The sequence below is a fragment of the Ambystoma mexicanum genome, chromosome 2q, assembly GCF_040938575.1.
Source record: "Ambystoma mexicanum isolate Mex_15411 chromosome 2q, UKY_AmexF1_1, whole genome shotgun sequence".
Taxonomy (NCBI): domain Eukaryota; kingdom Metazoa; phylum Chordata; class Amphibia; order Caudata; family Ambystomatidae; genus Ambystoma; species Ambystoma mexicanum.
The window spans coordinates 537,615,461-537,638,738 of record NC_090924.1 but is presented as its reverse complement, the minus strand read 5'-3'; the positions used below and the strand labels follow the sequence as shown (position 1 = coordinate 537,638,738).

The window sequence follows — 23,278 nt, the reverse complement described above, 5'->3', positions numbered from 1 at the left end:
TCTGCTCCTTAAGAGCACTGCAGTAAAGTCCTTGCAAGACCAATGCCTGGGTCGCACCATTTCCGAAGGTGCCCATTACTTGGTTGTTTATGAATTGCCTAAAATCGCTCTTTCCCTAGCAGGCAACTTGCACCCTGCCTTTCCTGTGAAACCAGGTTACATTACATATTTTGGTCACTGGCTAAGCTTACCATGTTTCATTAAGTGCTATAGCTGAAGCAACAAGTCCAAGTGCCCCTGCAATCTAGGTCCTCTGGGGCTTGCTTTTGCAGAATCTCATTAACATAAATGGCTTCAATACAGTCACTGAACACAACAGCCAACCATGCACACCAATTGTCAGATTGTACATGTTTGCGATTACCCTTTGGGTTATTTTGTATCATATTTTCAAAGATGGGAACAATGAGAACGCTAAAGGGGCTGCAAATGTACAAAAATCTCACCGAGGACAAAAGCCATGTATCCGCGGTGCAGATAGGGACCAGGTAGAAGGGTTTTAGGGGCAGGGGCTTAGAATGACAAACATTACTTAACCAGCAATGGTATTTTTGGATCGGTTTGGCATGCTAGGCATATTCCACCATCGTGGTAGGTCCATATAAGCATATAAAAAATGTAAAAGATGTTTACCTTCACAGCTACATGAGAAAACCAATGAGCAGGGAGTGAAAAACAAAAATACAGCTTCAAGCAGAAGACATTGATGCATGTGCAACAGCATTACATAAAAGTGAGATAATGGTTGTATTTTTAAAAATTATACCATGTGATAATCATAAATGATTATTGATTAGATTCATGAATTGTTGTAGTTTCTTTTTCTCCCTCTAGATGCTTGAAGACTGAAGTTGAAACTATATGGCCATGAGGAATCTCACACTTACAGTCCAAACTTTTATCATAGGAAGAGTGAAACACATGTAGGCCAGCAAAAAGCAGCTTTGACAAGGAATGAGTTGCTTTAATCATAAATGAGAAATTGTTTTCAAAATGTATTGTGCCTGAGAAAGGAAACAGAAGGATCTTTTAAAGCCAAAACTATTGTCATTAAAATAATATAAGAGCTTCGAAGAGGGGATTAGAATGTAGGTTTGTAATGCTTTTCAATACAGATGACACATGAGGTCGGATATATGTAGTTTGGCTCTGTGCCCCACCCATTTAACGCCCATTGCTAAGGGAAATCTATAGGTTTTTCCTCCCATTCCCACCCATTTTCCCTCCAACCGCACCCGTTTTTGCACTCTGACTGAATTTGTATTGTGTGGTGAATTTGGCAGCCATTTTTACTTCCAAAGTGGCAGCCGACATCTGTTAATGTTATTTAAAAGTTATTTGACTTGATTGATGCTTTAAAATATTTTAATTGCATCTTTCAAGTTATGTTACACATTTCACAGTATGTTTTATTTAAAATAAACAAGGTAGTATAATAGTTACGTTTTGGTTTAAAATAGCTCTGAAAATGTATATTAGTGACTTGTGGGGGATTGGTCAAGTGTTTTTGATGGAAGGAGCACCCGATTGGTGGCTGTGCAGTGTGTGTTTCTCTAAGTAAGCCATTTTGTTTCTAGTTTTGATTAACATTGTAAACCAGCTATTGAATTTGCTACGGCAATGTTTCACAAAGGCGCCTGATCTCAGGTCTTTGCAAGGCTCGCTACACTGTTTACCCAAGAGTCGAGGACCAAACGAAGAATGGAGGGTCCTTATGGAAGCGTGACCTCGGTCACCTCTCAGCAGTGAACATGTCTGTCTAAAATAAAGCCGATTTGCATATCCTGCCCTAGCAAGTTTGAAAAGACCTGCACCGGGGAAGACACTGGATGTCTATTTCAAATAATGTATCGAATTGCCCTCGAGGAGTACACCAAAAACAGTCCCGATTTACGGCAAGCGCACCTTCCACACACAACACAAAAAACTTTGAAATTACAACCACGCCAATTAAGGCACCCAACAAGATGCAGGGTTCGAAATTGCCAGGATCTGGGAGCCATTTAGCTCCTGGTTATAGCCAAGGGGATCCTGCTAAGCTTTGACCGAAGAGATACCAGGAGCTACTTGTGGCTACCCACGCAGGTGGTGCCATACAAGCATAGCTATGCAATGTGAACTGTGTAGGTTTGGCAATGTGCATAAAAGAGAATAAAAAGGACACAAAGCATATTGGATAATATATAATGGAAAGAAAGTTAGCTTCCACCCTGCACACAATATTTGCTGTGCTAGCTCCTGGTTCCCGAGACGTAGCTCCTGCTAAAGGCTATTGACTGATACCCAGGAGCTTCTTCTTGCTCCTGGTCAACAAATGCTCATTTCGACCTGTGTGATGTCTGCCATTCGCCCCGAGTGGCCTCCTTTTTTTCTTCCTCTTTTTTGGACAGTGGCTCATCATGGCTCCTATGCAAACAAAGTTCCAGACGCCAAGCAAATCTCTGGCATGCAAGGTGTCATTCTGGGCTGTGATTTAGTCGCACAAGGTTGCCGGCCACAAGAAAACAACACAGCCACACACCATACCAAAACTTGTTTCCCCCCCGCTTAAAAACAAAAAGCAGGTGCACACTCATTTTACATAGCCCCATATTCCACTGCAACCTCCCCACAATGGGAGCGTGTGGTGGGTTTGTGTGGGGGGCAGGGAGCTATATCTTCCATCTTGCGGGGAACTGCTGGTCATCATTGTCTGAGCAATAACCCTAGAAGGAAATCCTGCGGGGGTAACATTCAACCTAATCCCACTGTCTGACTGCAGTGTTTAATTGACATGAACCCTGCATCACGACTTCTGACCACAGAATAGAAATGTGAGCAGATACGGAAGGGGTGATGTCATTTTGTCACCCCCCACCCCTGAAACCCCTTCCCACTCCCAAAAGTAACAATCTGGGGCATTGCTTGCATGTGGAGTAGCAGCGGATGGCCTGAGCCAGTGGGTTAGTGCGAGGACATGAGGCGCTTGCCCGAGGGGATATATGTTATTTATAACGTGCTTAATACCCAGAGATTTCTAAGCGCGGACCCGGGGATCGAACCTGTGTTGCTCCATGTCGTCTTGCTTCCAAGGCAAGCTCGTTGCCGCTGAGCTATCCTCCCGGTGCCTGTAGAGCTGAACTGCTTCAGACACTTCAATGCTCTGCTTGTCCCTAAACCTACTCAGCTGAACACAGGGACAGCGCGAGGCTAAATCGTTCAAAGAACAGCTCCAGCTTCTTCCGAGCTGCAGTGTTTTAGTCGGAGGGAATATATGTACTAGTTCCCGGGTCTCGTTTGGCACTTAGAAATGGTGCACAGTTGCGCAGAAGCTTCCTGGTTATCGACTCTGCCCTGTGTTATGAACATTACTTACCTCCCTTTGCACTAGTCATTTCATAATCTGGAGCGTTGCTAGCGGGTATATGCCGAGGTGGATTTTTGTTCTAGTGCGTCATTGCCTAGATTACTGGTTTGGAATGCCTCATTCTAGCCACACTCTTCATAGCCCTTAAACAAGAGAACCTCACCTGTCCAACAAAGCCCTTACAGTAAGAAACGATTTCCTGCTCATTGAAGTGTATGGCCACCCTTTACCCCGAACACTCCTGGAAATCTGTGACATCGACCAACATATTTATTTTCATTTTGGTCAGAGTAAAGAAGGGGCTGTGCTCACGGTAGGTTGTGTGCAGCGCTGCGTCTGGTGAGAGTGCAGATTACAATACGCCACCCTACCCCACTCCATCTACCCATCCTACCTCCAATCTCTACCCCAACCACCCTACCAACTCCCTCTACCCCAAACTACCAACACTATGTCTACCCCCACCAACCCACTCTTTACCCCACCACCTCTCTACCACCATGCACGCACCCTACCCCCCTCTATCACACCCCATCTCCACCACCAACCATTCTACCCTCTCTCTACCCTCACGCACTTATCCCATATAGCTCTCTAGCCCCATCCAACCTATACACTCTATTCTCCCACCCAACTTACCCCCCCCCATGCCTACCCTGTTCATCCTTCCTCTCACACTCTTGCTTTATTTCTCACCCGCTCACCCACTCTCATATTTCCTCTTGCTCAACATCAACGGCACCTTCTATGAATAGCATCCTCCCTTGCATCATTTCCCTTCCCATTCTCTTGCACACCCCTTATCACATCCTTCTTTAAAACTTTGCACTCCGCTCCTTGCACCCTGGAGACTATAAATGCATAATGCAAAGAACAGCATTACCATAACTATTGGCATTGCCAATGCTTGTTTGAGGTTGTTTTGCTTGTTGATTTTGTGCACAGCACCAGATTAGCTTATAATTAGCACACAGTATCTCGAATATTAAGCCACCTGTTTTTGATTGACTACCTGTAATGCCCTTGGAAAACCTGTTCCTGGTGTGGGGTTTGCTGCTATTGAGACCAAGAGTAACTCCCCATCTATTGGTTGTTTAATGAGATTAGGCAGGGTAGAAGGTTTAAATCCCGAAAATTTAAGCCAGTAATATCTTTTTAGCACAGCTGCACCAGCAGGCAGCCTGCAAGTTGTTTCTGCAGCATCAGTTTTTTTTTTAAATAACCACGTTTGAGGCCAACTGGAACTTCAAAAATGAAAGCCCAGCACATTTTAAAAACACTCAGTGAATAAGTCAAGTAACTCATGCATGGCATTCCATTAAGATTGCTCATATGTAGGGGCAACGTCAGACGAGTTAGCAATCTACACGTTGTATGCTGCTGTGGTTGCCATCTTCGCCATTATAATTCAAACACCACACAGCAAAGAAGACGCAAACTGCTTGGTATCAACATTGTCTCCTGTGGAAAATCAAGCCCTTCATCCCAGAAAGCAACGTACGATTTGTTGTCCACGCCATGATTCTATCCCACTCGGATGGTGGCAATACCCTTTGGAAGGCCTTCCGGCGAATACTGGCACCGGCACCCCCGAGATGTGTCCTACATGCTGCAGCACGACTCAAAGAACGCTGCAAATTCAACCACATCATCCCAACCCTCACTGAACTGGCTCCTGCTGCCTCTCCTATCCGTCACCCTGACCTCCCCAAGCTAACTCAGCCTCTCCAGAGGCCTATAATGCACTAGAAGTACAGACATTAGCAGGCGTTAACTCCTTCTGTGCAGGAACCAGTTGACAGGCCTTTTCTGTCTGTGCCCCAAGATTTTGGAGCCACCTACCCATCAATATAAGACTTGCTCTTGTAGTTCAAAAGGAGCTTAAGGCACTCCCTTGCCCCCAACCCCCTTTCAAGGAATGGCTGCTCCCTACCACACAGTTCTAAACACATCCACTGTACCCCAAGACTGGATGATCTGCTCTCCACTAATAAATCACCTGCTCCCAAACTAGTCCACTATCCCCCCCCCCACCCCCATTAGATCCCCACTGTTTCTCTGCTCCCCTCTTTGAGTGTAAAGCGCTCTGTTACTTCCCATAACTGTGGCCGCACTCAATGAATATCCTAATAATAATAATAATGTTAATTAAGCAATATGCCCCGAGCGGCGGAGCCATTACCGAGTCACCTAACTCAGTAATGTCCCCACCGCTCGGGGCATGTTACTATTAGAACCCCGGCCCGCATGAAAAGCAGTTTTTTCTGTCCCAAAATGCTACAGCATTTCGGGACAGAAGAAGGAAAAAAAACCAAGAAAATGCCCGGCCATCGGGAGCGGACGCGCTGGGAATGACAGAAGAAGGTAAGTGGGGTTTGGAGTGTGGGGGAGATGAAGGGAAATGAAAAGGAAAAAAAAGAAAGAAAAAAAAGCCACATACCCGAGTCCCTGGTGGGGGGCAATGGCAGCTTCTCAGCCGCGTGGAGGCTCGGAGCGGGGATAGCCCTGCTTCGAGCCCCTCATTGGCTGAGGGGCTGCCACGCCCCCTGCCGGGAACAATGGCCATGGAATCCTGGCTGGGTAACGCCCCGTGAGGGCCAATCAGAATGCTCATTTCATTCCGATTGAGCCCTCGCCGGGTACTAATAGGGCAAATAAGCAGCTACCAAAACAAGTCATGCTAACCTATGAGCAAAAACAAAGGTGATGGCTGATCTGAATCTTAACCTCTGGCATTGCTCTGGGCAACAATCCAGACCATTGTTCTTCGCCTGGCAAGCCATTACAGAAGGGGAAAGACCATACGCAAATCAGGCTTGGGCCCACCCCAAAAGGGGCAGTTCAACCCTAACTGCTAGGTCACATCCCTTCTGCACTAGACCACAAGCATCCCCAAACATGTTTCAGCCTTGTTGGGCCGCATCAGTGAGGAGTAGTTTGGGGCAAAGAACGATGGTCTCACAGAGCAATGCCAGAGGTTAAGATTCATTCTAAACTTTCCAGCCATCACCACTTTGTTTTTGCCGTGTGTATGTGGTGCTGTGTGCACGTGAAGAATTCAGGGGCGCGTCACTTATGACTGGTTAGCAGCTCTAAAGTTGTATCCCTACGGTCATTTTTCAACATATTAAAACCGTAAAGGACATTTTACTTTTTTTGTAAATTCTGACAGCAAGTACTAGATTTTTCAAGGTAGTATCTACACCCACTTCAAAAAGGTATTTTAATACACCTTTTCAACAGTGGTTTCTAAAACAGTGTCCCAAAGCCATGTTTGATATGGAGCTTTGAAATCTATAGATTTAAACTTGTGTGACAGAGTTCATGTGCCAGAACATAAACGACTCTTGTAATTGCTGCATCTTATCCCTCTGAGGCACTATGTATAGTACAGCCCGACATGAGAAAGCAGCATACGGTAGGACACGTGTACCAATATGAGAAAGCTGCTCTATACAGCCAATTCGGTGCAACATCAATGGCTACCCTGCCTATAAATATCGGTCTGTGGGGTCCAGTATCGCAGTTTTACAATGCTGCTCAATGAGACAAGTTGCCCAATGCATGTAATTGTGGGGCCAACAGGCCTGGGAATGCCAGAGTTACCAGTGGACTGTAATAACATCCCATGGTTACATTGGTATTCAAATGCTACTAAAATAGTCAATGGTGCTGCAAACCACCGTTGCACTGCGTTTTTCGCGGATATCCAATAGGTCAGAGCACTGCCATATAATGGCGATACTCAGTTTGACAGGAGGGGGCAGTAACATTAGGTTTCTATTCAGGTTTTTATGGCATCCCCTTAGGTTATCAGAAGCACCAACATTACCGACATCACCCTGGTGGCATTGGTGTGAAAGGCCATGCATGTGAAGGAAATAACGTTGATGTCATCAATGTAGGCGCTGCCAATGGCTTTCCGACATTACCAATAGTAAATGGATCAGGAAAGCCTAATAGGGCAGTCACGGCTCAAACATGGACATCTTAAGTAAACTTTATGAAGATACGATAGAGGCTGCAACATTCAAGTACATTCTATACAACTATAACATGGCAACGCTTTTTTGCGGCATGAGCCTTAGATCTCACCACGCATGCAGTACATTAAACAGCACAGTTGTATTGATCAAGGGTATCTGCTTTACTCCCCATCATCAGTGGTGCCAGAGTCCATTATGGCCAGTTAGCGCAGCAGGGTCAGATTCAATTATGCACCATAAAAACACCAGTGCCAAATCCCAGTATGCCCAGTTACCACAATAGGGTCTATTTCTATTATATCCAGGTAGTTCCAAGCGGTGCAGTCCGAGCCAGTACATTAGCACAAAAAGACCTGGTTCCATTAGACTCTGCAGGGTCAGACATGAATATTTCCTTGATGCAGAGTAAGACTGTGTGCCACAATTTCCAGCAAGCACAGTATGGCCTGGTAGCAATATTCCCAGTATGCACACTACAGCATGCAGAATAAGGACTGGTAGAACTATTCAATGCAATATCTTGTCATCAACAGTTACAAAATGCAGAGCAAGGCATGCTACCATAAATCCCATAAAACAGTAAGGCTTGCCCTGGTACGACTACCCCCAGTAACACTCAGGGCCCAAAATGTGCACTCGCTGCAAGCCGTTGGCTAGTGATAGACTTTTGGTGGGGTTGGGGAGAATTCTCCAAAATGTGCCAATTCCCTGCACGACCCCCAGCAACTTTGCTGGATTTTGAGGACTTGATTTTTTGAACCTGGAGAGAGTGAGTCTTTCACCCCACTCGCTCATGTATTTTATTGTGATTTTGAACACTGTTTCTTTAGGTTGTGGAGTCTGACAAACTTGATAGGCATCATCTTTTACATTGTGTCAGACAGTACCTACAGTGCAGTGGCACAGGGAAGTCTTTCAGATTTCCGAAAGGTTTAAATACCTTATATGGGATAAACTACTGTTTCCCAGAGCAGTAAAGTGAAATTGACTTTACTTACATTTGTAACTTTCTAGACCCAGGGCACACTATCTTACAATAGGGTGCTGGAGGGGTTACCTAGTATCCCCTTTGTCTAGCGCTCGCAGCTGCAGTAAAGCACCCAGAGGTGCCATTTTTGTCAAAATGGCCCCGGTCTTTTTTCACCATTTCTTTGTGTAATGGTCCTTCTTGAAATTTACTCTACGCGCCAAACCAGGTTTGGTCCCATTGTTCATTTTACCTTTGGCGGGATTCACGAGTGAAGCCTGTCTGGCTCCAGGGTGTCTGGGGTAGACAGGAAGTAAGGGAGGTGCCCGAAACTCCCCGTGCTTAGTCTCCTAGGAGACCCAAACGCACTCTGTAGTGATTGGCCGGCTGACTATCTGGCAAGGATAGCCACCCTGCTGGGTGACTGACAGCTAAGCTGGAATGAAAGGGAGAGAATTGAATAAAGGGCGAGGCTTTTGGCTTGGAAGGCAGAGTCGACCACTGGACGAAGGAACCGAAGAAGAACTTGAAGAGGACGCCTACTGCAACTCCTGGACCATTGGTTTACCCGGTGAAGCCCTGCTGAAACTCCAAATTTGTATCGACAGAGAAGCCCCTGCAATGACGACTTCTCCCCTTGAATTGGTGGGACCAATCAACACCAAAGTAAGCCACCTGGACATCCTTCTCGGAGCTGCTGTGTGGGGGGGGTTGGGGGAATACACCAGATTGTGTGTGTTGCTTATATCCTCCGGACTCCCAGGAAGCAGGACTGACCGAGCCTGAGCCCTAACAGAGTGTGGGACCTTAGAAGCAAGGAAAGGCCATCTCGACAGCCAGGAACCATGATGTTGCTATTTGCGGTAGTCACAAGGAGCTGAAACAACGAAGTGCCACTTGTTGGAAAGATTGCCTTTTGAGAGCGTTGACAGTCCCATTGCAGTGCATGAGTCCCCAAAAGTCCCCCCTCGTGTCCCCACGACTGAGGCTCAGAACAGTGAGATCAGCAGAGCTGCACAGGAACAGAAGTCCCCTGCTGCACTTTTTCTTCAATACAAAAAGGTACTGTGAAGTCTGAGAACTTACCTCTTACTGTAGAGTTGCTTACATATTCTACTACACACAAGTCTAATCAGCTTGTGGCCCTACATTTGATTCTTCTTTTCTTCAAAGACTTCTAAAAACATTGTGCAAAGACTTTTTCTACTTACCTACCAGAAGTGCTTCATCCTATAGAAGACTTTTATCTATTGACTTTGGCTTAGCCTGTTGTACTGAAGGACTTCTTGGAACCTGAAAGTATTTGCCTGCTTAAGAATATTTGTGGTCTCTTGTTGTTCTAACAACCTTTCCCTTTTACCAACTTCAAAGAGTATTCTAAATGCAAACAGTAAGATATTAATGTCCCCAGCACCCTAGCTATTGAAGTCACCTGAGGGTGTAGGTTGTGTCTGTGGGCAATCCCAAAAGGGTCTTTACTGATTTAGAAACTAAGAGCAGGCCTCCAGATAAGGTGTGTACCAGGCCTTTTTATGCATGAAAATTTTGTAAATACGACGGCTTTATTATTTTCCTGTGTACTTTTACACACAAGTTTGGAGCAGAGGGCAGTGCAAATGTCAGGTTACTTCACACAAACCAGAACGCTTCTTTTGGTTTTTGCCTACATGGATGTAATCGCAAGCCATGGATAAAAGCCTCTGAAACAGAATGTATTTCTCTGAAGCCATTAAAAAAAGAAACTCCACACTGTGATCAAAGGAATGTTTTATTTCCATCGTGCTTCTGCTGTGTTGATGCTCATGGAGCAAACAGAAGCACTGTGCATATTTATTTTCCTAGCATTTTGGGATTGTATAATTAAGATGGAAAACTAAGTTGCAATTGAGAAGTAACATTAACAAGTTATGCTTTTTTCCCAGTGAAAGCCAAACAGGAAAAAAATACAATTATGAAATACTGTTCCTGTGCCCTTAATCATTCGGCGGTAGATCATTTTTACACTTTATACTTATTTTTATTTAATTTACACTCTAATTATGAAAACAGTGTTTAAAATGATTACTATGCACAATCTATTTTACATCCATTCAACCTTGCAGTACATTACTATAAATGTTCAGTGGCAGCAGAGTCTTTGCTCAAGGGTGAGTGATTGTCATTACACCAATTACAGGTGTTCTAGCCTCTCCAATCTTCAAGACTACAACTAAAAAACATCCAAAACCTGTCTCTCCTGAAAGTTCAAGCGCTGTTCAAAAACAAACAAATGAAAGTAACATTTCTAATTGAAAAAAGAAGCTCAGCAAAACCTATCCCTGTGATAATCCAGATAGTTATTTAACTTTATGTAGCGCTTCATACCTGGCTTGTCTAACATCTAGGCCCTGTGATTATTATACCTCAGTCGATACCCAGTTAACCGACCTCTGAAGGATGATAGCCAATAAGATAGCTTAGCCAGTTGAGCACTTGTTGCTGTGATCTGTAGGTTGCAGGTTCGAATCCCAGCAAGGCCAACTCAGCCTTTCGAGGTTGATAAAGGAGTACCGACTTCAGTTTGGCGATAATTGTGATTATGTTCTACGTACATCGCTTTGACCATGAGATTAGAAATAGAATTTAGCATGGAGTCCTAGCCTCCCTGCACTGTTGCATCATAACACTGGCGTACTGCAGGAAATGAGGACTTTCATTAAACATCAAAAGACAATTCTGCTATCGAACCTCAAAACACACAATACAATTCATGTTTGCTTTACTATGTACTTGGCTAGGTTTTTGTGTTTTAAACATTTAAATATATACAGGAGAGATCAAATGGCCAGACCTTAGGGAAATAATGAAAGGTGTATTCTGTCAAAATGCAGAAAGTTGCCGCATAGTAATTTCCATGCGTCACATATATTTTACTCTATTGCAAAGGAGAAAAGTCATTTTTACTCTCTTAAAATCACATTTACTCTCAAAGTTTAAAAATAGGGAGTAAAATGCTCCCACCTCAAAATCTTATCTGGAGCACTAACTAAGATTGTCTGTGTGTTTATTGCTCCCTTCTGAGGAAGGCTTATTCTAACTAACAAATTAATATTTGTTTACTCAAGAAACCTTGTGTTTAAAAGTTTATTTGAATACTTGTCACTGTGAATCTGTGTAACTCCCCTACAGCTCACACTGACCCCTTTTGAGATAAGCATGGCTGCTCAACACGCTACCAAAACTGTGCAGTACAAGCTTATACCAAAGGTTGGGTTTCCTATACCTGTAGTCAGAGTTGTGTGTAGTGCACTCAAAGGGTACTGCATACAAACTTCACCTAACAGTGGGTAAGAAATTGAGAAATGTACATTGAGGAGGGGCCACTTTACAGCTATTAAGTAGCTTGCAACATGAAAATTGTCCCCTTGCACTAGCACCCTTTTTATATTTGATGTTTGTACAGCGACGCATGGCCTTCCCGCCATTGCTTCGTTTACACTGCATATCTGTTGTTGCATGACCAACCCAGAACTGCTGGGGACATGGTCCTTGTGCTGGCTGTTGGAGACCAAACATGACCAAAGTCCTACATGCAAGGCCAGCACCACTTAATCCCAACTGAGTCTCTTCGGCCAATTGTCATCACCCGACTGGGCCGTCCACAAGCATACTGTGCATCCCGCGCTCTGAGCGCTCCTAGACCTGCATACATGAACTGAAAGAAACAGGCTTAAGCAGCCAATCTCCTGTTTCCGGGGTTCTTCCTGCACGCTTTGTTTGCTAAAAGAAGGTGGTGAAGGCCCAGTGCAAGTTACCAACAGAGCACTCACCTCTGTTCAAGCACTCCTCACATGACATTTTTGGAAGTACAAAATAGAGGAAGCATCCAAGCCCCAGCAGCCCTCCCGCAATGCCGTGTGCGGCCACGCTGCCCAGTATACTGCCAATTTGATAGCTGGACGCCTTCCCCATCTGCTACCTACCTGCAAAGCTGTTACCAAAGGGGAAAGAAGCTTGGATGGGACCTGTAGGTTACAGACAGACTCTGCACATCTGCTCAACAGTATTATGAAATTAGATGACACTATCATTTAGCTCCCTTGGTGCTTTAACCCATCTATCCTAACAAGTGGCAAACAACCACAAACAAATGTCCATTCTCCCCTACTTGATTCCTGCATGCTGCAACAAATCTATTTGGCCTCCAGCTTAGTTTGATCTCATTGGACTAAATTCGAGCAGCTGTATTCAGAATAACTTGTAGTGTTTATAAAGATTGTGCTGCCCCTGTGTGCAGGACATTACAGTAATCCAAGAGGGTGTTAACGATAGCACATTCAATAATAGCAGCGTGCTTTACCGAAAGGAGCGGGAGAATCCGTCTAAGGGTCATCAGTTGGTAATGAGAAGTGCTGATGCCTTTATTTATTGAGAAATAAATGAAAAAGGAATCCATCGAGACCCCCAATGTCTTAACTTGTGTACTGATGTTATGTACAGCTGGAGTAAAATAAGGGTATATATCATGTGCCTTAGAAAGTTTATAAGGTGGGGCCACCAGCAAGATCTCAGTCTTGTCCTCATTCAGTCCTAACCAATGTTTTGACATCCAGCATTCGATCAGGGTATAAACATTCTGAATATGTTGCATATTAGTTGGAGGGCACAGGCCAAGTTAGAACACTAGCTGGATGTAATCTACACAGTTCTGGAACAAGAACCTGTGGTTCTAATGAATGTCACGTAGCATTCAGGTAGCTACTTGGATACAAGATCATGAGGTATGCCAAATCTACTAGTTTGACCCGAGAGGTATGAGGATTCACAATAATGTGTGGCGCTCTATCAACAAGGAACTAATCCAGTTGACCGACTTAACAGACTCTGGCAATGCCCACGACCCTCTGTAGTAAAATAGCATGGTCAGTGATGCCAAAAGCTGCCGCGAGATCAAGGAGCATCAACACGCCTACTTGGCCCTGATCCATAATCTGCAATAAAGAGTCCTGAATATTCATTAGGGCCAATTATCTACCTAGGCCGGTCCAAACCCTGACCGAGTCACCCTGTACCGAGTTTGCTGACTAATTTATCATCCCAAGCCCAATACAACCTGATTTATAGCAGCCACACATCCATTACATTTCACTAGAATAAAATCAAACTACATTAAAATCTCTAAATTCAGATAAGTTTGCACATTTATCGTAACAACAAATTCGAATTCATTAAAAACAAACTAAGCTTCAACGTGCCCAGGCTCACCATGCAGTGAGCAAATTCCAGCAGCCCTTGTGTGGCGAACGCCACTATCCAGTCACCTCTCCTTCCGGTGAAGTGCTAAAAAGGATACAGCTGAACCCCACAATAAATGTGGTCCAAGTTGTACATCTACCCCCTTCACCTTTTCCTTGACACGCCTTCCTGAGCATTTTATCTACCCACCTCGCCCTTCTCCAACTACCTTCTCGACTTTGCTCCTCCCCAACACCACTGAATGTTCCACCATATCATACTCCTCCTTTGTTGCCATCAGCTATGGCAGGTGGTGCTATACAAATGCAAGACAACGCACCCACTTGCTTTCTCAAATGTGTTTAACTCGTCAATGTGGCTAGCTATAGGAATATATCTCCGATTTCTTGATCCCTCCTTTCAAGCCAAATGCCCCCCCCCCCCCCTCATTCATGGAAAAAGCAGAGAGTGATTTTCTCTTTTTCCTGATGAGGGCTCCAGTGCCAAACAGCTCCCCAATATAGGAGCTGTAGTCCAAAACATATGGAGAGGCAATGGTTGCAGAGCCCTGGGCTACAGTAATACTTTCAATTTCCCTCCAAGACTATCTGACCGAAAGCAAAAAATTAAAACTAGCAACGTGTGCTGTACTGCAAATTGCCTTACAGAAGGCCATGAAGTATAAACCGAGATCGTTAAGTGTATCCCAAGTCACTGTTTCCCCACATACTTTGTGGCTCCTTTAGGACCATTTAACAAGAATGCAGAGAAAGAGAAAGAGAAAAAAAACAGATAATGCAATACCCAGCTGTAAGGCGGAACAAACGAGAGCACAAGTGCTCGTCTAGCGAAGAGGGTAATGTCCAACAGTTGAATGTTCAAAGACATTGAGCACACCTCTATCGCTTGCCAGCCCTCATTTGCCTGCGAAGATACACGTATCTGCTTCTCACTGAGGAGGCTCAACAGGGCTGAAAGTCGATTTGGTTGCATAAAGTGCAAAGGGGATTTATTTATTTAAATTTTTATAGCGCGCCACACGCCCGTGGGCCTCAGGGCGCACAAGAAACAAAACGGGTAAAGGAGTCAGAACAGGAGGCGGAGGACAAGAGAACAGACTAGGGTCAGGATGGGTTTTGGTTGAACAAGTAGGTTATTTCCTTCTTAAAAAGCATTCAGCCAGGCGTATATATTTCCGGGAAGTAGGTTCCACTGCAGCAGAGCTGAAGTATCGAAGGAGGTACCCCCAAAACGCACCAGCTTGTATCTGGGCTAGATGAATGTGGGATAGGCGGAGGAGCAAAGCTTCCTTCCGACTACTCAAGGCTTTACCAGATCGGTAAGATATGTAGGGCAGGGATTTCATCGACATTTGAAGGACAGTGTCAGGATCTTGTGGGTGATCCTGTGCTGCAGAGGCAACCAATGAAGTGCCTTCCTAACATCTGAGATATATGCACATTTGGGCAGGCCCTGAATGGCCCGAACTACATTATTCTACGCATCCTGCAGGGCTTGTATGTTAAGGTGTGTGGTGCCTTCTAGGAGACTATTGCAGTAGTCAAGTCTGGAATTAGCGCAGTGGCAAGCAACACACAGTTAATGGCAGAGAGAAAAGGGCGAATATAATGTATTCTCTTGGTAATAAGGCCACAGGACGATCAAATGTAAGACACATGTGGTGTCATAGATAATTCCTCATCTAGGACAACCCCTGTGGTCTTTATCAACACTGATGATATTTTCGGCAATGCGGAAGTTAGCGTATGCCGGGGCTAATTTGCCAAGGCGAGCTCTGGGTGCCACGATCAGAAGCTCTGTTTATTTTTACAATTTAAGTGAGTTGTCTGCCATCCAAGCCTGGATGGTGTTGTAGATTGCGTTTATGGCAGTCGGGTCCTGCTCATACCTCCCACTGAGCTGGACGACGACCTGGGTGTCATCAGCATAGTTTGTAAACCAGACACCCACGGCATCCAGCATGTCCAGGAGAGGCCGGATGTATATGTTCCTCCGAACAGTGGGAAAAGTTGAAACATGGAACATTATTAATATCAGGAACAGGGACTTGGGGACTGGTCAAGTGAATATCGCAGTCCAGAGAAGAGGTGTGGATGTTGGTTTTCCTGTGCGTTGCAATCTTAGCCAGGAAACCCATCATTGATTTCCTGGCACCAAGCAGAGTCCTTTATGAGGTCCTGGTTGGTGAGGGGGGCGTGTGTTATTAATTCTGTTATAGTAGGTAGATTTGGAGAATATAAATCGCAGATTTGAATTCCTTCACCGCTTGTTTGTAACGTGACAAAGCGATAGCATTGGGGTTCTTAACCAAGCTCTTTCACACGCTCTCTTCGCCTCGCCTGTCTGGCGGAAATAATATCAGAAAACCAGGTGTTTTGATGTACCTCAGACTTATAGTTTTACATTTCAGTGGCACCAGGTCAGAGATGGCCTGTTTTATGGATGTAGTAAAATGCTCCACCAACTACAAAAATGGGTGAGCGGTTTTAGACTAGATGACAGGTGAGCCATAAAGTTGGCGGTAGTGACATTTTTTGATTTACATGTCAGTTTATTAATACGGGTTAAGGTGTTCATTTTAGCCTGGCATGCTTAGCCTGGCAGTTCAGGATAGACCGACCAATTTAACGTTCATGCCCAAGTCCTGCAACAACGTGCAAAAGGGTATACGAATGGGAGGCTTTTAACGGGACTGTACAATAGGGAAAGTGAACAAAAAGAGCACACAGTGGGAAGACGACGCAATCGCTGTAAAACAAAATCAGAAATAATGCAGAACTCTGAAATTACCATATAAACAACCATGGACCAAACAAGCAGTCCACCTTCACATTTTTAGCTGGAGCCCTGCATCCATCCATCCATAGACGGGACCCGGGAGTACTTGGAAGAGGTGCAACTCTGATCAGCATTGCTATGAAAACAACTACCAGTAACAGAGGTGCAGGAAACCATACAATTCGGAGACCGGAGAGTAGAAAAACAACAGTCAGGCGAATGTTATTAAAGCATACAAAGGAAAGTCAACACCATGCCTGCTTCAAATTGTATCACAAAACGGCAGAGAGTTGCGTGGCGTAAATTCAGGAGGGCATATTGGAACACTGCCTAGAAACATCAGGTCGCATGTTTGTGAAGCAAAGGGTCAGAAGTATTTGCTGCCGTTTCGAAAAACACGACCACTAGGCTATAGACATAAAATCAATATAAAATGGAACACCAAATAAAACGAATTGCAGTAATTTGGTTGTAAAAAAAAATATTAAGGTTGTGTGAGGGTTACTGTACTCCTTCCTAGTTTAGCTATTAAACGTATTATTTAGGTTTTCAGTTTGTATACGTTGAAGTAGCAATAAAGAGTTTCAAAATGTAAGAACTGTACAGCTTATTTTGTTCAAGGCTTGTTTCAGACTATTTTAGTTGGACCAAACAGCAACTAGAGCACTGCAAGGTGTCTCAAGCAACCTTTGATGCTACACAAAAAACGATGTGAGAGTTTTTGCCATACGCTATGAACATGATGAAAAACAATTGTACGGATGGCGAACTAATCAGAGCACAGAATGAAACAATAGGAGGAGAAAGTGACAGTTATTGGAAAGATGATGCAGAAGATACAAGAGAAGATTAACGAAGAGGAAGGACGTGCCAAGATTTTGGAGAGAAGGAATGACAACGGGATGAAGAGCAGGCAGGCCTCGAAACAGTAAGTAGGAACTAATTTGGGAGCAGAGAGAGCAAGAGAGGGAGTAGAAGATAAAGTGGGGAAAAGACCATGGATGCGTTTGTGGACAATATAAATCAAAGCTCACTTCTAGATAATGAGCAGAGAAGAGGAAGAAAAAGAGGGAAGAATGGGGGGTGGGTATCATGATAGCCGGGAAGAAGAAGCATCTCCGTTTTAGAGTGTTTAAGGCGTAGGAAAAGTCTCATTAAAAAGGACAGACATATTGGAAAGGAGAGTCAGTAAATAAGGTGAAAGACTGAGTCATTGGTGTGTACAAACATTTTTTTTTTTTTTTTTAAAAGGGATATGAGTTATAGGAGGATAAAGTGAGAGAAATAGTTTAGGGGTGGGGGCAAAGAACTTTGATGGACTGCAGAATAAAGTGGACGTGAGGGATTTGTCCAGAGCAAGAAACATAGCAGCAGTGGTTAGAAAGATAACATAATTAAAGAACAGAACCAGAGAACCTGGTTCAAGCGAGAGAAGAAAGAAGAAGAATGGTGTTGAAAGCTTCCGAAATATCCCAAAGGATAAGAATAGAATCGAGTTTGGGGCAAAGGACAGGAAGGAGAGCAGTCCCTGTAGAATGAGAGTGACAAAAACAAACTAAAGAGGAGGAAGAAATTTACATATTGACTACACCCTTGTGCATAGCCCCGTTTGGGCTTCTTTATCGTATGTATTTCCTGTTCCATCATACAACTGCTGCATGCAGAAATTGCATCTACATAAAGGCTGTGCCACAAAATTAGAACTTAAGATATATTAACATGCAACATTCAGGTTACACACATTTGCAATTGCTGAATTAGTATACTAAACTATCTGAACCCAGGGAAAACTGAAATCCGCGTCTGCGGGAAAACAGCACTCCTTCCCCAACTGATTCCGTGACTGCAATTCCTAGGAATCGCACCTGCAACTTTCAACTTGATGAAAAACCTTGGATGATTATCGCTCTCTGAACACAGCACCTCTGTATCTAAAACCTGTTTCTTCCATCTACGGATTCTCAGGCGTATTTTCCCTTACCTCACCTATCCTCACCATTTCCCGGCCATCAACGCCATCATCCTTGCCCGCTGAGACTATGCAAACTGCCTTTCCCTAGGCACACCAGCGTGTCAACTAAGGAAATTGCAAAGAACCCAAAACCCTGCAGCACGCCTGCTCATTAACCTACCTCCCAGAGAACACATCAGCCCTACACTAAAAGTCCCCCCATTGGCCCCTGATTGGGTGACGCACTACCATTAAAGCCATGTGCATCAACCACAACACTGGCCCGAAATTCCTTCAAGACAGAATCCAGCGCTACAACCCCTCAAGGAGTCTCAGATCTCGCACAGCATATCGCCTAGTGGTCCCTCTTTACAACTCCTCCAGACTGGGCGGATTCTTGTTCTTTGTTCAAGTGCTGATCATTTCAAACCCCCCACCCCTAAACATTTGCATTATTGAAAATCACCAGCATTTTAGAAAGGCCCTCAAAACCTGGCTTTCCCCTGCCTCCTCTTGAAACCCTCCCCCCTCTCTAAACGATATCGCTGAACCCAAACAACATTTGTATCAACCAATTAAAGCATGGATGCCAACAGCGTTGCGTCTGCTCACCGCAACAAACTATCAGCCTCCCCATGCACAATAACACTTCTACCCACCATATTTCACGAATGCCAGCAGCTTTCGCAGACACTCCCATTACAAACTTGCACCCTCCATGTTGTTCTCCCTCACCCCCATTCCAGGGAGACCATGAATAGCGAGACCAGCCATCTGCATCGGACACAGAAAAAGAACATGGCAGCGCAACACCATCCAAGCATATGGTACGTATACCTTACACCACGTCTGTGGACACAGGCCACAGGCACGGCCAACCCTCCATGCACCATAGAATGCAGCTCTGGCATTCCGGTCGAGCAGCACACAGCCGTCCACAATGAAACTCCTGACGTACCTCAATACCTCTGCCACTAGTAAACAGCAACAACCAACGAAAATAAAATTCGGTCTAGCTGGGCAAACATCGAATCTTCAGCAATATCACATTATCCTAAAACACCAACAGCACACACGTGCCTGACCTTTGGGTTGCTTACTGGAGCCTAGCCAGCCACCTAAGCCCTAACCCGGCTAAAAGGCACACACGTGTCTCTTAATCTAAACGCTTAACACCTCTTACACACGGACTGCGGTCTCGGAGGGCGTTCCAACCACAAAGCGCATTGACGACATACAATTGGGGAAACAGCACTATATAAATAACATAACGATTGCCTTGTATTTGTTATAAGGATGTATACAGCACGGCACTCTAAATTGCAGTCTACAGGCGAACTGGCTCATCTGAAAGCTAAGTGTTGGGTATGTAATAATGGAACTTAAAATGGCGAGTAAAAGTTCTGGCCCCCAGCAGTGCCACAATAACAGCATGTGCCCACAGCAAAAAACGTATTGCCCGAATATTATTCTGTATTAGACAGCAATGCAAAAAAAATTGCCACATGCTGTCCCAACAGCTTAAATGTTCAAAATCGCACAGGGTTTCTAATTTTAATCACATAGAAATTGGTGCTTAGTGGTAAGAGGGACAGATCATCAATTAATGACTATTTCCTCGGCAGCGAGTGGAGAAGGAAAGACGCATAGCAGAACACAGCAATCGAGCTTACCTGGTTCAGAGTACCCAATCCAGCGCCCGCGATTTATCAGTATGGCATACTGAACCTCCAACAACTAGTACTGGGCATCCACCGAGTAAAGGAGCATATCGCACCGTACCATACCAGAGTCTGCCAAGTGTTTTGCACTTGGAGCTATAACAATAGTGCACAGATTCTTTACGAACACAATCTGCATCTACGTTAAGACCACAATAACTGAACAGGACCTTCCTTCCGCCATTAAAACCCCTGAAAATCAGATCAATCCTATAGAACATGGAAACCCAGGCTCCGCCGCAATTACCTACCATACACCGGACCCGACACTCACCCATATTAAAGTCCACTCCCAGTAGAGTTCAACCTCTATTGCATACTCTGGTATAGAGACAAATCAAATATCCCAATAAAGAGGTAAGCAAAACTGTCGTAGACTCTGTGGTACTGTAACACCGATCCATGGTTCAATATGTGATCCACAGCCTGCCTGGTACTGAGTCGCCACTTCTACAGCACTGTTTCCTGCACAGGATCCAGACGGCCGCCACCCTTTACTGCAGATCACCATCCATTGCAGACTGCGGGAATAGCTTCACCTTTGGAATTAAATACACAACCGCAAAGCCCACCTCAACCAGAATTGCTGATCTTGCCCTACTGCCAACATGCTGGAAACCCTGGGGTCGGGCAACTCCTTCACCCACCCCCGCATCATAGCATACTTGTTCCCCAGAGCCGCCTCACCCGCAGACTCGCCGGTGTTGATCCAGTCGGGGTTGGCGATGCTTGCGATAGCGAAGATGTCTGCGGCCAGAAAGAGACATCCTGAGATGATAGTCAGTTTATCCATAACTCGCCCCCCAAGGCAGCAGCTCGCCCGGCCGCCACCACAGGGCCTCAGAGCGGAGAACACAAATCTCTGGTTTGGACCGTCCCCTCCACCGGCCACGCACGGTAGCCAGCCGTGGAGACGGACCGGAGAGCGCCGGGACGCCTTGCCGGAAATACAAGTCCTGCTTCAGTGATTGCCGGAAGTACACCTCCCCTACCAGTTCTCAGGAGTGTTGTGGCTTTCGTTGCAGTGGAAAGAAAAGAAGGACTACCGTCGTTGTTTGCAGGTCGTGAGAAAAAAACACCCCATGAGCTTTAAAACTGGCTTTAAACAACTTCAGCCTACAAAACGCCGGGAAATGGCTAATAATGCGACCACCGAAAGTAGGGTGGCCAACTTTTTGATATCCTTTTGCAGGACAATTGCCCACAAGGCGGCGGTGATGTCACAGCGTCATTCACGTTTGGCTCGCCCCATTTGTAATTTAAATTTCTTAATGGCTCTTAACACCTGGCTTAATTGCAATGCAAATGGTGTCTTTGGGAGGTGATGGTCACGTTTCTTAACTGCAAACATTACCATCAGGACCCCAGGAACAAAGCATTAGCCTTGGAATAAGGACAGGTGTCAGAACTTTAGCAGCTCGACCTGCAGGCAGCACCATGGTGTGTAGACGGCCACTTCAGTTTGCAGAGTGGCTATGCTGGACACAGGTTATCCCAACTTGCTGTCCCCAATTAAAGGGACAATCGTGGAAAATACGAGACAGTTGGCCACTCTAACCGCAAGTTAATAGTCAACTTCGAACAAGGAATACATGCATAGCTCTCAACTCACACGCTTTTGGCGGGTGACACCCGCCTTGCAAACAGCTGACTCACCCGCCAAGCCACCTTCACCCCCATTCGTTTCAATGGGCCTCTCACCCGCCAAAAATAAAATCGGGTGTTTTCACCCGCCTTTGCAACATAAATGGTTGAGAGCTATGTACATGTGAGCGTTGGAACTTTGATTTTACTCATATGGTGTATTATTGTGCTATGATGTAACAATTTTAATGTTGAGTCGTTTATGGAAATCTATATTTTAAAATAAAGACATTTACTTACGTGGAAGGAATGCTTAATACTTCCTAACCGTTGGGTGTTTAAGACCATTAGACTATTCAGTCTTTAGTGGACTTAAGCCCACTGTGGTGACGTGACAACGCTACCACTGGTGGAGTGAGTCACTGTGATAATGCTGAATAACACCTAGGACCCCAGTGGTCGGGCCTTGCATCCCTGTACCTGGAAGGAGACATGGAACACAGGTCTTGACTGTTTGGGGTCCCGGGGCACAGTAGCGAGCTTGGGTACGACCACTTTATTTGCTTGGCGCATGCGTGACGGCGAACTTTGCCGTTGCGTTCACGTGACACCATCACAGTCATGTCACCAAGGCAATAAAGGTCAGCCAGACCATGAAAAATCATAACCCACGACTACATACTTAACCCGAGAAGATAGAGTAATGAGGCTCAAGCCTCAGTATCCAATAATCACTGCTGATGGATAAAATCTATCAGCAAGAAGAAGAAACACAGTGCATACAAGGCAACCCTCCTGATTTAGGCGGGAGACTCCCATATTTTCGGTGAAAAAAATTGCTATTTTTCACATTCTCCTACCTAAAATGACTGTAGCCCCAATGCATTCCTACAGGGAAATGTTGGTCTCCCGATTTCCCTGTGGGAATCTCCCTCCCAGGTGACTCTGAATGTTGGCATGTATGCACAGTGGCAAGTCAGTTGGAGGCTTGGAGCCAAGCGCACACGCGGTGTATTCCTTGCGCGGCTCTCAATGACACTGTGCGCCGCCCAACAATCGGCAACGAGGTGGGTGACGGAGGGGCCCTGGCAAAGACTGCCTCCTGGTCCAGCCAAAGAGTACCACCACCTGATCCCACTTCCCTGCGGGAAATGGCATCAAGATCGCGGCACAGCACTGCGTAACACCTGCCGAGGTCAGTCGGCACGCTGGTGCTGCCAGGGATGCATTCCGAAGAGCTGAGAAGAGCTCCTTTCCTCCCTAGGCCACAACTGACACTAGCTCAGGCTCCAGCCCACGTCTCCTCGTCATGAGAGTGCTCATGCCTCCGGGCCTGCTTTAATCAAGCAGGCCCGGATTTACAGCCTCCAAAGAGGAGGAGAAGGTGTGCCACAGCGCCACCCAGTGCACTCCTACACAGATACATAGCCACCTCACATCCCAGTGGCTACTCCTATATCTGTGCAGCAAAGAACAGAGGGAATCTGCCCTTTAAGCAAGCTACAAGGAACACAGGCCGAGCTCCTACGCCCCACGCCTGCACTTCCACGAGCCAAGCAACCATGCACAGTGATAGGCGATTTGACCTCACTGATGTGGCAGAGGAAGAAGTGCCATGCAACCACGTGGCTGCTCGCAAGGATAGAACGCCCTCCCAGCAGCCCGCAATTCCATAGCAGCCCAGTCCCTGAGTTTAATATGCAATGGCCC

The 23,278-nt window shown here is 45.4% G+C and overlaps 1 protein-coding gene across 1 annotated transcript in view; it reads right to left on the bottom strand.

Annotated features, from left to right (window-relative positions):
- Nucleotides 1–21,060, bottom strand: part of MOSMO (modulator of smoothened) — a 176,454-nt gene extending 155,394 nt beyond the window's left edge. The window contains exon 1 of the mRNA XM_069647678.1: nucleotides 20,672–21,060. Within this exon, the coding sequence (XP_069503779.1) occupies nucleotides 20,672–20,777 (106 nt within the window). The 5' untranslated portion in view covers nucleotides 20,778–21,060. The remainder of the gene's footprint in view (nucleotides 1–20,671) is intronic.
- Nucleotides 21,061–23,278: the final 2,218 nt, after the last annotated feature.